This window comes from Peromyscus californicus, unplaced genomic scaffold (assembly GCF_007827085.1).
Source record: "Peromyscus californicus insignis strain IS unplaced genomic scaffold, ASM782708v3 Scaffold_5__1_contigs__length_169319896, whole genome shotgun sequence".
Taxonomy (NCBI): domain Eukaryota; kingdom Metazoa; phylum Chordata; class Mammalia; order Rodentia; family Cricetidae; genus Peromyscus; species Peromyscus californicus.
This window is the reverse complement of record NW_026294573.1, coordinates 89,018,627-89,032,886: the sequence shown is the minus strand read 5'-3', so window position 1 is coordinate 89,032,886 and position 14,260 is coordinate 89,018,627. Positions and strand designations below refer to the sequence as shown.

The 14,260-nt window shown below is 37.9% G+C and overlaps 1 protein-coding gene across 4 annotated transcripts in view; it reads right to left on the bottom strand.

Moving 5' to 3' along the window:
* Positions 1 to 2,260: 2,260 nt before the first annotated feature.
* The window catches only part of Ecpas (Ecm29 proteasome adaptor and scaffold), a 132,934-nt gene continuing 120,934 nt past the window's right edge, over positions 2,261 to 14,260 (bottom strand). For all 4 annotated transcript variants that reach the window (XM_052718417.1, XM_052718416.1, XM_052718414.1 and 1 more), the window contains 2 exons: positions 6,888 to 6,959; positions 2,261 to 5,394 (listed from right to left, as the gene is read on the bottom strand). In XM_052718417.1, coding sequence (XP_052574377.1) covers positions 5,255 to 5,394; positions 6,888 to 6,959 — 212 coding nt within the window. In that variant the 3' untranslated portion in view covers positions 2,261 to 5,254. The remainder of the gene's footprint in view (positions 5,395 to 6,887; positions 6,960 to 14,260) is intronic.

Genomic DNA, 14,260 nt, shown 5'->3' with positions numbered 1-14,260 from the left:
TGGTCAAGAGAACGGCATCTCTGAGAGAAGACCTATCATTCTGGTTCAGCCAGTCTGACTGGGGACTGTTCCCCAGGAAGGCAGCTTCACCTTAAACTATGTAGAAGAGACAGGAAGAACTGTTATCCCTTTGATGATTTCCCTCCCCAGAGTCCACCCTCGGTGCAGCTTGCCTAGAGCCATAGCCACGCATCTTCCTAAGTCTGCCTGCTTTTCTGAATTAATCAGAAGTATCATTTTCCCATGCATACTTTCCCTGACACTTCGAACTTGGTCCTATCTAACCTACCCCTCCCCACACCCGCCAATTTGCACGTGACTACTTTTTGCCCAGTTTGCTTAACTCAAAAAGATCTTTGTCTTTTCTTCATTTTCCTCCTCCTGAAAGCTCCAGAGATTTACTTTCCTGCCCTGAGATTTTTCTCTTAAACTCTATTAAAATTGTCCTGGGACTTTTCCGAAACTGTTCTTAGTTCTTTAAGATTCCTGAAGCAACACAATTTCCCCAGTAGTAATATCATCTACATCTTCCTTTCCGACTTGTATACTTTTACTCCTTTCCCCTGCCTAAGGCTGTGGCCAAGAACTCAAGTATTATAGTGGTGGGGCACACTGTGTCATCCCTGATTTTTAGAGATGTTTTCGGCACTTCCCATTTTGTATACTGTCAGCTACATGACTTTGTATACATAGCCTTTATTACATTAAGGTACAAATCCTTCTATTCTTAGTTTCTTTGAGGCTTTTATTATGAAGAGATGTTGGATTTTGTCAAAAGCATTTTCTTCATCTAGTGACATGTGATTTTTGTATTTTACTTATATGCTATATTCTATTTATTGATTTGCCCTTAATGTATCACCTTTACATACTGAGATGAAACCAACATGTTGGTATATGATCTTAATTATGTGTTGTTAGATTTGATTTACAGTATTAAGAATCTTTGCATCACTATTAAGAAAACTGCCTAAGTTTTTCTTGTGTTCATTACTGATTTTGCTATCAAAGCAATACCAGATTTATAGAATCAGTAGGAACACATTCCTTTTCAATTTTTATGGAACAGTTTGAGTGTTGGCACAATTAAGTTGTTAATCCATCTAGTCCTGGGCCATTGTTTGTCAGGACTCTATTATCACTTCAATTTCACTGGTTGGTTTGTTTTTACCCTACAGTTGATTTTTGACAGCTCACGTGTCTAAATGTTTATTCACTTTCTCTGGATCTCCCAATTTAAGTGTTCTAAATACTCCCTGATGGTTCTTTGCTGGGATTACCTTACCTAGCTCTCAATTATCTTGTGGTAGGGAAAAGGCTGTGGAACCCTAGTCATCCACCAGAACCAAAAGTCACTCTATCTCAAATAGGCTCCCTCTCAAGGTAAAGGTGCCTGGCTACATAGCAATCTGAGATGTAAAGAACAATACATAAATGGATTTCTTCTCTTAGCTAGCCTGCAGTGCAGGAGTCACTGTCAGACTGTACTGAAGGTCTTCAAACGACTATGGGCATCTCCTACAGGGCTGTCAATCTCCCATGATTAGGGCTGCCTGACTTACCATCTAGTTGTGACTTCAGGTCCCCCTCCCAGGCAAGGGAGTCAGGGCTGGAGTTGTGAGCTGTTTATTTTCTTCACCACATTCCAGATTTCCCATGCTTTCCATCTGTCATTATTCCTGATGATCATCTTCCTTTCCTCAGAACATCCTAGCTTCTCCTTTACTATTGACTCTTCTCATGAAGAGTCATCTGGAGAAACATTTCATCTACCATCTTACCCCCACAATACCATTTTTAAAGGTAAAGAAACTACTGAATCTTTCCATAAACATCATTTGAAAGATTGGTTATTTCCATGTTTTGCAACATTCTTTCTCAATTTGAAGTGACTATGACAAAACTACTAAAGGCTTTGTAACAGCCCAGGCAGGTAAGCGCTCACCTGGGAGTAAGCAACTGCTTTAATCCCAGCTGCCTTCTGTTTCTACATGCTCACATAAAGTCACTTTTATCAGAAAATTCTATCATGGAACCAAGTTTCTTCCAAGTATGTGGCAGCAGCAGTTCATGATGTCTTGGAACTCCCAGATACTTAAATCAGAAATTTATATTAATTACATAGCTGAGAAGATGCCAGGCAGTAAGGCCTCTCTCCTCCCTCCCTCCCTTCCTTCCTAAAGAACAACTAATCAAAGTGTTAGCAGTCAGATTACTTTCCAACAGAACTAGTAAAAACTAAAAGCACTACTTCAAAACACCAAGTCATGCAGCTTTTATTTACCATTTAATATCTTTGGGGTATAGGTGAAGTTTTCCTTTCAAGTAAGTCTATTTCATGCTTAGGCAGCTAAGTACATATTGCAGATCTATGAAGAAGTTGCATATAAAATACAAAAATCTGTTACATATACATCCATTTAATGACAGATTGCACAGTTCAGTAGTGCCAATGTCAAAATAACTCCCTGAACTTAACAAGCAGCATGAATATACTGTGACAGCAGCAGGTAGAAATGTTCCCAAGGGCAGGCAGTGTTCACACAGCACAACTGCTGATAGAACACCAACCAGTGAGGTCATATTTTTATTCTTTTTCTTGTTAATAATACATGAGTTTTTAAAAAGGAAGGGCAAAGCAATGGGGATTTGGTAGTCCCCTTATAAAGGTGGACTATGTTATAGACAAGATCCCCCAGGAACTGTAAATTGGGCACAAACATTCAATGAAACAGCTGCTTTTGACTACCAAAACCGTAGCCCATTTTCATGTTTAATCCAACTGCCACATTTCAAACATCTCCTTTTCACATATCAATAAAGATATAGTTAGTGAACTAATGGCAGGAATAGGAAACAGGTTTTACAAATTAGTTATCTGTGTGGCAAATAGAAGTAACTATATAGAGAAAAACCAAACCTGTTCAAGATTGCTTTTGCAAACAAAGACTGATGATCTATGAATGAATGTACAGGTACTTTTATCGCCTGTTCACCAGTCCCAACATTTCACAATTACAAAATCCTGGTTATTAACCTTTGAAAGTAAACATATGTATACCAACTACAAACTACATTTGAAACAGTAACAATATTACTAGCTGTGAAAATAATTTGACTAGCAAACATGAAGGCATTAAGTATATAAATTAGAAATGTGCTCAAGAAAGTAAAGGAAATGCAGTTCAATAGCACTAAGGTTCAGGTGTCTTAGCACCACTCTCAGCACCAAGGGAAATCCCCAATATTAAATAACAAAAAGCTTTAAAAGCATAAAATTTGATGAGGTTTCAATGTTTGCTACAGACCAAGTATGTCATTCTTGCCCTTACACTCTCACCTTCAACACACCTGACCTGCATTGTATTCTTGCCAAGGAAGTACCCTGGGTACTACAAATGAAAGTCAGATAGGTCCTTAGTCATTCAGTGCTGATCCCCAAACACCAAGACCTGAGAGGCCACAGCTTTCTGAAGAACATCTGAAGCCATTTGTTTTTTCTCTACAGCAAAAGTCTTTCTTAAATGCAATTCCACATTAGATTCCTTAAAATTCACGATGTTCTGCAAACTCACTAGTACAGTACAGTATCAGCAAAGATGATACTGAGCACTGAATATTTTAGTTGTAAACAGTTTTCATTCAGAAACATTCCCAAACAAAGTAGTTCAGGTACGATCAATGACAGCATTGTTCAAACGTGAATAGCAACCTAGTTGTGAATTAGGAAACAAATGTAGTGAGTCTGAAGAACATTTACAACAAGAGACACACAGAGAGATGAAAATATATCAAACTTAACTATTTCTTCAAGAAATATTTATTTCAGTTAAAGATTTTACATTCAAACATACATACATAACACACACACACACACACACACATACATACACACACACACACACACACACACACACACACACACACACACACATTCTGGGTCATGATGTAAAAGGTTATTTTTATTGTGAGTCACAGTTAAAAATATTTTAAATACACTGGTCTGGAGAATACCAAACTAATAAACATTGAGTTTCCACCAAAAATATCGAACACAGAGATTCCAGGTGTTGATGTCATTAAGGGGACAGTACCAAATGTATAAATTCATTTTGTGCTCCAGAACCCAAGACAAGCTAGAGTTTTTAGCTTACCATAAACCTTTAAGTTAAACCAACTTTGCACCCTTTAGCAGGTGCAGGAGCAGCAGAAAGCAGGGGAGGACCCCGGCAACAGCAGTTCTCCTGAAGTGGTATCATGCTAATTTGAGAAAGGGCATTTAAGAAAGAGAAATCCCTAGACAGTCAAATAAAAGGCTTTCCATCTATCCTACCACGTCACACTGTACACATGACAGTAAGTAGTAGAAAATGTTGTTACCGTTACAGTTTTGAGATTTTAAGTGGTCTAAACCAAGGCAGTCTCTAACTTTTACTGTTGTTTAGATTTTAAAAAAATACATAATCACAGATACAGATAGAAGAACAATCTTGTTCCCATCTATTTTCATCTTCTAGTGAAAAGACTTCAATCAGAATTTTATGGAATCCCAATTATTCTCAACCTGTAAGCATGCTGAACAACCATTTCCTAAAAATTGACTACCTATACACAGGAAATGTGCAGCATCTGACTGTCAAGAACCCAGTGATAAAGAGTCAGTTTAGCTCTGGTATAAGAACTGTTGTATGAGACCCTAAATGTACCTCCCTTTGGGAATTTCTAGGGTATGGCAAGGTAACACTGGTTTTGTAGCAGGTTGAGAAAAGTATCTAGGACAGGACATTAAACTCTGGGTATGGCCTTGACTCTGCCCTCAGGAAGGAAGCTGTCATCCCCAACCCTATTACTTTGGGTATGCAAGTGGATTATAAATCAAGTGACTTACAGGATCCCTTCCTGCAATAACTTTAGCTTGGATGTAGTTCAAAGATTTTAATCCAGCTTTGCCCTGTATTCCATTTATAATAGTTTCAGTTCTTTTAGCAACAATGGCTGGCAGACTTATTTACAACTACCTTTTGAATACCCAAGTTCTACTAAGCACACTTAGCCCACATACTTTAAAGACAAGTAAAATAAAGCTAGTAAGAAGCAAAATTTAAGGCTTTTTTTTTTTTTTATTTCAGCCAAGGAATGATGCATGCTACAGAGTAATCTTTACTCCCCCCACTTGTTTTTTAAAGAACACCACCATTTCCAAACTTCCAATCCCAAAAGAACATGGCACTTGTTTCTTTCCTCCCATTCTCACTCATTCCAGACTTTCAAGTGTTTTCTTCAATACTGAGGCTTTCTCCTGCAGTTCGGGTCTATTGTCTGTCTCCATAGTAGCTAAAGACTCAACCAAGAGTCTTCTGCATTCTGCTGTCAAACTTTCCCACTGTTTAGCTTCTGAATGAAAAGAAAAAAAAGAAAGAAAATCATTATAGAACAAGCAAGGAGAAAAAAGAAAAAAAACCCCTAACCCTTTCTTCCATACATCCTATCCCCCAAGCAATGAGACAGCCACTCTCTAATAAAGAGAACAGCACGGAACAGTCACAGGCTGGAGAGGGGTCTCAAACCCACCCCGCCAACAGCCTGAGAGCACGTCGGGGAGCTTCACCCCTTCCTTCCGCAGTGTGACTGAGACCCAGGGAGATGAGCTACACTACAGCCGAGTGGGAAGAATGACGCATCCAAGCACAGGAGCAAAACAGGCATCTCAGCCACAACAGAGGCTATTTAGTAATTTACATGCCAAAAAATGGATAAGTTTCATAATTTTACAGTTTAAGTAGATAACACTTTATTACTCCTTTCTTAACAGAAAGCCCTGGAGAGCCAAGTAAGTACTGAAATTTTTAAAAAATAAGAAAGCACAGCAAATCGTAACTCCATTTATAATGCTCTGTCACTTTCTAGTGATGTGACTTCAAGCAAGTAATTATTGTCATATCAGGGTCTCCTGTAGCTCAAGCTGGCCTTAGATTCCCGATCCTCTTGTCTCACCTCTCAAGGCTGGGATTACAGGCCTATACCACCATGTCCAGCTTCAAGCAAGTTATTTTACCTCACTTTTGTTATCTAGACCATATTAGTATCTACCTGGAAAAATGGGAATTCAACCATATGGCTAAGTGCCTACGCCTTTTTATTTTAAGAAAAAAAAGTACACCATGCAATACTTAGTATCACTGAGTCTACAGGGCCCATTTTGCAGAGACCTAGGATATGCTGCTAAGAAAAAAAGAGGGGAAGTACAAACGCCAAGTTCACAAGGCTGTGGTGAAAACGGTTTCATTTCTGCACATTAACTCATGGACTAGGAGAACAGCCAAAAGAGAAGGAAGTGAAGGAAGAAGGGAAAATGGGTCTCTCTTTGAAACCAGAGACAGTTCTATAGCATGGGGGAGGGGGAGAGAAGCTGTTTTTCTTCTACCATTGGCACAACACAGAATCTACAGGTTTCTTAAAGGAGAAAGAGAAAGAAATGAAGGACTAAAACATGCTTTTGGGAATATGTGACTCAAGTGGGTCTTGGATCAAACAGCCTGCAGCTCTTCCTGTGTCCTGTTATTTACATGCACACCACAAGCTCTGCTCTGTCCATAACCACTTCTTGAGATTAACTAAGATTCGCAAGAGTTCATGATGGAAACAAAACTTAATTACTTCAATTACTTCAAGATAACTATAGCTTAATAATTCATTAGAAATATATGAACATAGAGAACAAAACTGAAATCTTTAAAATTTCTTGACTTTAGTTCTGTATAGTCTACTTGTATGTGCACATACATTAATGTGTATTTATACCATCAGTAAAAACAGAAATAAAAAATTTCTAAAGTGTATGCCATGAAATATCCTAGATTTTTGGTGCTCTAATCAGAACAACTCACCTTCAAGTTTTTTAAGCAGTAATTCTACCACAGATAAAGCTTCTGTTCTCACAGATGAGTAGGTCTTATTTTCTAAGAAGAAAAACATTTAATTCATAAGTATGTTTTAAAGACAGAGCTCCCAAGATTAATGTTTCTGAAACACAAAAAGTTAAAACTCTGTAGATTCATTTTTGAAGTAAACTTCTATTTGCTAATTATTATCAAATACTTAAATTATGCTATATATCCACATTCATTATTTTGAAGAACTGTAGACCGTGGTAATATTTAAAGACCCATCTTAGATGAAGGAGATCAAAAGACACTATCCCAAACACACAGTCATCATGTCATACATAAGACAGGTCTTTAATTTGTATGATCCTCATTTTACCAAAGAACATCATCTAGGAACACCTAGAAACCTGAAAAGACAATTCTGTTAGCTTCCAGCTCTATATCCACAACAGCATGTTACTTCTAAGAATTAAAAATAAAACAAGCTTTGTTGATACATACTGTTTCACAAAAGGCATTAAGTTTTTGGAGAAAATGTCTTGTTGCACGAATCCTAAATGGTCTTATAATAAAAACCCAGAGTCAGATAGATATCAAGATGAAAGCTGAAAAATCAGAGAAGCAGAGCAAGAAACAGCCACTACTTCTTACCTCACCAACTTCTTAGCCTGAAAGAGAGCATCCTATCTCCACGAATCCTCAGACTGAACGCCCCGGAGTCCTCAGCGAAAGGGCACCGAATTCCTGTCTCCTCCTGCCTTATATTCCTTTTTCTACCCACCCCATCACTTCCTGTCTCAACTTTCCTAGTGCTGGGATTAAAGGCGTGTGACTCTCAAATACGGGGATTAAAGGTGTATGCCACCACTGCCTGGCTCTGTTTCTCTTTTAGACTGGATTAATCTCATGTAGTCCAGGGTGGCTTTGAACACACAGAGATCCAGACGGATCTCTGCCCCGAGTGCTAGGATTAAAGGTGTGTGCCACCACTGCCTGGCCTCTGTGGCTAACTGTCTGGCTGGTTCTGTCCTCTGATCTTCAGGCAAGTTTTATTTCTTAGATTAAAAACAATATATCTCCACAATGTCTAACCAAAATTAATATGCATCCAAGTCCAGGGCAGTGAAGTACTGCAAAAAAATGATAGTGACCCACCAAAAGGACAGGGAATCAGCTTGAAGGGACTTCCATTAGCCATATTTAGAACAATTAAGTAACCAATTAATTAATGAAAACAATCAGGGGCTGGAGAGATGGCTCAGCAGCGTGTAATCCTGAGGCCCAGAGTTCAAGCCCCAGCACACACATTGGCAGCTCACAATAGCCTGTAACTTCAGTTTCATGAGAACCTAACACCTCTGGCCTCTGTGGATACTAGTACTCATTTGAACATACACATAATTAAAGATAAATTCTAAAAATAATTAATTATAAAACATTGAGAGGTTGTTGGGGGGGTATGAATCAATACCAGTTAATGATGCATAAATAAATAGGAAGAAGAGAAGAATCTTGTTCAAAATAAAATGCCAACTACCAAATAGTTAATGTGGAGAAAGGGCTAGAGAGTTGAAAAAAAATCATCATAGAAAAAAACTGGCTCAGAGAAGAATCATCAATGTATGCAAAATCTAAAGAATAAACTTTGAAGAGAAGTACATTTACATGGTCTTATGTTGTCTTCTCACAAACTGTTTAATAGATGCAGTTTTGAAGAGGAGATTATTTGAATGATCCTAAAGTATGTTCTCAAGCACTATGAGGAAAAATAAGAACGATACTAGAGAGAAAACCCGTAGTACCTTGATTAGGTAAACAGAATTAACATTGAAAAATCAGGAAAGCTGTGGACACTGCATGCCTCTTGATGTGAGGAAAAACATTATTAACATCAGAATTCATAAGCTAGATCCAAGCCTGAGGAAATGCCAAATGAACAGCAAATGAGAACTATTATTTTTTTCCAGAGGAGAGAGGAAAAGGCTTTATCCTTCAAACTCACGAATATACTATAGGAGAAAGAAAGGCTGAAGGAGGGTACCAGTTTAAAAAAGACCAAAGGCTGATGGTGATATTTTATTTGTATTAAAATGTTATTTGTATGTTAATAAATAAAGTTGCCCGGGGGTCAGAGCTATTAGCAAGCCATAGGAAACCAGGGCAGTGGTAGCGTACGCTTGTAATTCCAGCACTTGGTAGGCAGAGCTGGGTAAGTCTCTGTGTGTTCAGGGATACAGCCATTATTGGATACACATGCCTTTAATCTTAATACCAATCATGGAAAACCTGGAGGCCTATACAGACAGGCTGTGAGGAGGCGGTCATGTGGTTGGGTTTACAGCCAATGAGAAGGCAGGACAGGAACTCTATATAAAGACTTTAACACAGGGGTAGCTCTGGTTCGGAGAGGTAGGACCACCGCAGGAGGAAGGGTAAGGTTTTAGCTCTTAGCTCTGACCTCTTGGTTTTCTTCTTTGCATTGGTTCTGTGTTTCTTATTTAATAAGAAGGTTGGATACATCTACATTTGGCGCCCAACATGACAAGAATTCATTAAAAACCACTTGGCTTGGCTTCGCGGCAGGTCCGGTTTTCGGCCTGGGCGGCCCGGCTGCCTAGCTTGGGCCCAGGCCTGACTGACCCGCAGCTGGAGCTACTTGCAACTGCTACAAACAACTCAGGCCTGCCCTGCCGAACAGGGCCCCTGCCTGTAAAGCCAAGGCTTGACTCGGCTCAAGCGGCTACGCTTCTCTCTCTCTCTCTCTCTCTCTCTCTCTCTCTCTCTCTCTCTCTCTCTCTCTCTCACTGGATTCACACCTCGAACACCAGGTGGCTGTGAAATTCCCTGGGATTCTACTGTTCTACCCAGACTTGGTAAGTCAATTAACATATCTATTTAAAAGAGAATTTTTTTCTACATTAAAAAAAATGGGCTTTATGTGTACATTGGAAGAAAATTGGGCTTTGTTTGAAATTTTAGGCACTCTGACAATGGAACAACTATATGAAAAGATTAATATTGAATGAATTATTCAGTTTATTACTTTTCTTATCCTCATTTTACTATTTAAAAAGATCGTCAACTTAAGTGCCAGGATAACAGTCTTAGAAAAACTTGTTAAACCGGTAAAAATGAATTATAGAGAAATTCAAATTCAGACAGAAGAAATAAATAGTGAAGTTGTTTCAAAATTGGATCATAAGGTTACAGAAAGAAAGCCAGTTTTCACACAATCACCCTTAATTTATCCAGTAGCCGTACAGCAGCTACCTGATGAAGAGAATGAACAAAATACTCGGGTTCCAGTTGAAATGTTAGACTTACGAAGATTTAAGGAGGCAATAGCATCTTATGGCATGCACTCCCCATATGTAAAGCAAATGTTAAACACCTGGTCAACTTGTAATAAGATTCTACCAAAGGACTGGCGGGAATTGGCACAGGCTGTTCTTGAACCTGGACAAAATCTCCAGTGGAAAATGTGGTTCAGTAATGAGGCTAAAAACATAGAAAGACAATGGAGGGATAGCGGAATACAAGTCTGCCAGGATCAGCTTATTGGAGAAGGCCAATATGCTTCAGTACAAACACAATGTTCATATGATGTCCAAACCCTAGTTCTATGTCGAACGGCAGCTTTGAATGCATGGGACAGAGTTGAAGAACCAGGAAAAAAGACTGAGTCATTTACAAAGGTTATACAGGGCCCCAAAGAATCTTTCACAGATTTCTTACAAAGATTGACTTCAGCAGTACAAAAAATGGTCCCGAATTCACAGGCTAGTCAGATAATAATTGAATCTTTAGCCTTTGAGAATGCAAATGCAGCGTGCAAAAGAATAATCAGGCCGTTAAAGGCAAGATCTGCACCTTTGGAAGATTGGATTAGACATACAGTTAATGTAGAGGCTTATGACCATGATGATATGTGGGTAGGAAAAGCAATTTCAAAAGGTTTGAGCAATGTTAGATGTTTTGGATGTGGAAAGCAAGGACATTTGAAAAGGGATTGTAAACAGGTCATTCCTAGAAATAATGTTTATTCAAGGAACACTGGCAACAGAATGCCCCTTCCTTCTGGAGTATGCAGAAGGTGTGGTAAGGGAAAACACTGGACCAACGAATGTAGATCAACAAGGGACAGACAGGGTAACCCTCTGCCTCGAGCTTCGGGAAAGTCCCAGAGGGGCCTCAGGCAGGCCCCCACAGTAAATCCAGTTCAAACCTTTCCTGCAGTTGTAGAGGAAACCCCTACTCAAAGCAACTAAATAACCAAATGTCTATTGGAATAAATCATGTTAGTCGAGATGATGAAACAGAGAAAATAGGAAATACAGGAAAAAACATAAAGAAAATTTTTTGGCAAACTTCTATTAATGAACAAAGACCAAAACTAACAATAAAAATAAATGGTGTTTTGTTGTCTGGTTTGGTAGACACAGGTGCTGACACTACCATAATTGCACCAGAATTTTGGCATCCAACTTGGCCTCTTCAGGAGGTAAACATTCAACTCTTAGGAATTGGGACATTATCTAGAGTGAAACAAAGTGCAAGATGGCTTGAATGTATAGGTCCAGAAGGACAGAAAGGAAAATTAAAACCATATATGGCTAACATAGCTATGAACCTGTGGGGTCGAGACTTGTTACAACAATGGAATACTCAGATTAATATCCCTCCAATCTCAGAAACAAATCATAAATTAGTACATGTTTCTGAGAGAAATATTAAAAGGTATTATTCTAATGAGTGCTCACCAGCCATCCATGTCATACAAGAACAGGGCACAACAACTGATAATCTTCCAAAAACACTAACAGCTCTACCTTTAAAATGGTCAACAGATAAGCCTGTATGGGTTCAGCAATGGCCTTTAACAACAGAGAAACTCCAGGCTTTACAAGAGCTGGTGGAAGAAGAGTTAAATGCTCATCATATTGAAGAATCAACCAGCCCTTGGAATTCTCCTGTATTTGTTATAAAAAAAAAAATCTGGTAAATGGAGAATGGTAACAGACCTTAGAGCAATTAACAAAGTAATTCAGCCAATGGGCTCTTTACAATCTGGAATTCCTTTGCCTACTCTGTTACCAAAAGGATGGCCTCTCATAGTTATTGATTTAAAAGACCGTTTCTTTTCAATACCCTTACAAGAAAAAGACAGAGAAAGATTTGCTTTCACAGTGCCTACTTATAATAATTCTCAACCGGTTAAAAGATTTCAATGGAGGGTTCTCCCACAGGGAATGTTGAATAGCCCAACTTTGTGCCAATATTTTGTAAAACAGCCATTAGAAGTGGTACGTAAAAAATTTCCTAAATCTATAATTTATCATTATATGGATGACATTTTATTAGCTGATTCAAATGCAGATACTTTAGAAAGAATGTTTGAAAAAGTAAAGAAAATTTTGCCTTGCTGGGGATTACAAATTGCTTCAGAAAAGGTACAAAGAGGAGATTCTATTAATTATTTAGGATATAAAATAGAACTTCAAAAAATTAGACCTCAAAAAGTGCAAATTAGGAGAGATCGACTACAGACTCTTAATGACTTTCAAAGATTATTTGGAGACATTTCTCATCTAAGAACTATTGTTGGGGTAAAAAATGATGAACTGAATAATTTGTTTAAAACCTTAGAAGGTGATAAGGACTTAAATAGTCCAAGAGAATTATCACCTGAAGCTGAGAAAGAATTGGCCTTGGTAGAAAAGAAAGTACATGAAGGGCACGTAGATCGTATTGATCCAAAGCTGGATTGCATTTTGGTTATTTTACCTTCTAGGCATTCCCCAACAGGAATATTAATGCAAAGGGAAGATATTATATTGGAATGGATATTTTTACCAAATAAACCAAATAAAAAATTAAAAACTTATGTGGAAAAAATCTCTGACTTGATTTGGAAAGGAAAATTGAGACTTCGTCAATTAGCAGGAATAGACCCAGCAGAAATTGTCGTACCTTTAACTAAGGAGGACATTGAAAAATTATGGATAGAAAATGAAGCTTGGCAAAAAGCTTGTAGTAATTTTTTTGGAGAAATTAACAGCAAATATCCCAAAAGCAATAGAATTGATCTTATAAAGAGAACTGATTGGATCTTGCCTCGAATTGTGAGGAAAAAACCCATATCTGGAGTTCATACATTTTATACAGATGCCAACAAACAAGGAAAGGCAGGTTACAAATCAGAAAATTTAAGTAAAGTGGTTCAAAGTCCTTATAATTCAGTTCAAAAATCAGAATTGTATGCTATTCTGTTGGTATTAATAGGTTTTTCAGAACCTCTCAATATAGTAACTGACTCTCAGTATGCTGAAAGAGTAGTATTACATATTGAGACTGCAGAATTTATCCACGATGCTTCAGAATTAACTTCATTATTTATTCAATTACAAGATACAATCAGAAAAAGGAGTCATCCTTTATATATAACTCACATCCGATCCCATACTGGTCTGCCAGGCCCTCTAGCACAAGGCAATGATGAGATTGATAAATTATTGATAGGAAATGTGCTGGAGGCCTCAGAATTTCATAAAAAACATCATGTAAATAGTAAAGGTTTAAAAAAGGATTTTTCCATAACCTGGCAACAAGCCAAAGAAATAGTAAAGAAATGTCCTACTTGTTCCTTCTACAATCAAACACCATTACCCGCAGGATGTAACCCAAAGGGTACTCAGAGGAATGAAATCTGGCAGATGGACATGTTTCACTTTGCAGAATTTGGAAAACTGAAATATGTACACCACACTATCGATACTTATTCAGGATTTCAATGGGCAACTGCTTTGAGTTCTGAAAAAGCTGATTCTGTAATCACTCATTTGCTAGAAGTTATGGCCATTATGGGTATACCTGCACAAATCAAAACTGATAATGCTCCATCATATGTCTCTGTTAAAATGAAACAGTTTTTTGCTTATTATAATATAAACCATGTTACAGGTATACCACATAATCCTACAGGTCAAGCAGTTATAGAAAGATCAAACAGAACTCTAAAGGATATGCTAAATAAACAAAAAGGAGTAACAAAAACCCCCAGAAATAGACTACATAATGCTCTATTAACTTTGAATTTTCTCAATGCCAATGAGAAAGGAACAACAGCTGCAGAGAGACATTGGATAATAGAAAAAACTACAGAATTAAATCAACCTATATACTTTAAGGATGTGCTGACCTCAGAATGGAAACCAGGATATGTGTTACATTGGGGACGAGGTTTTGCTTTTATTTCTACAGGAGAAGATAAGCTGTGGGTACCATCAAAATTGATAAAGGTTCGATTTGAACAAGAGAGACCTCTTAATTAGAGGAGGTGATAGTTCATCAACTATCGTAAACATCCAATTTAA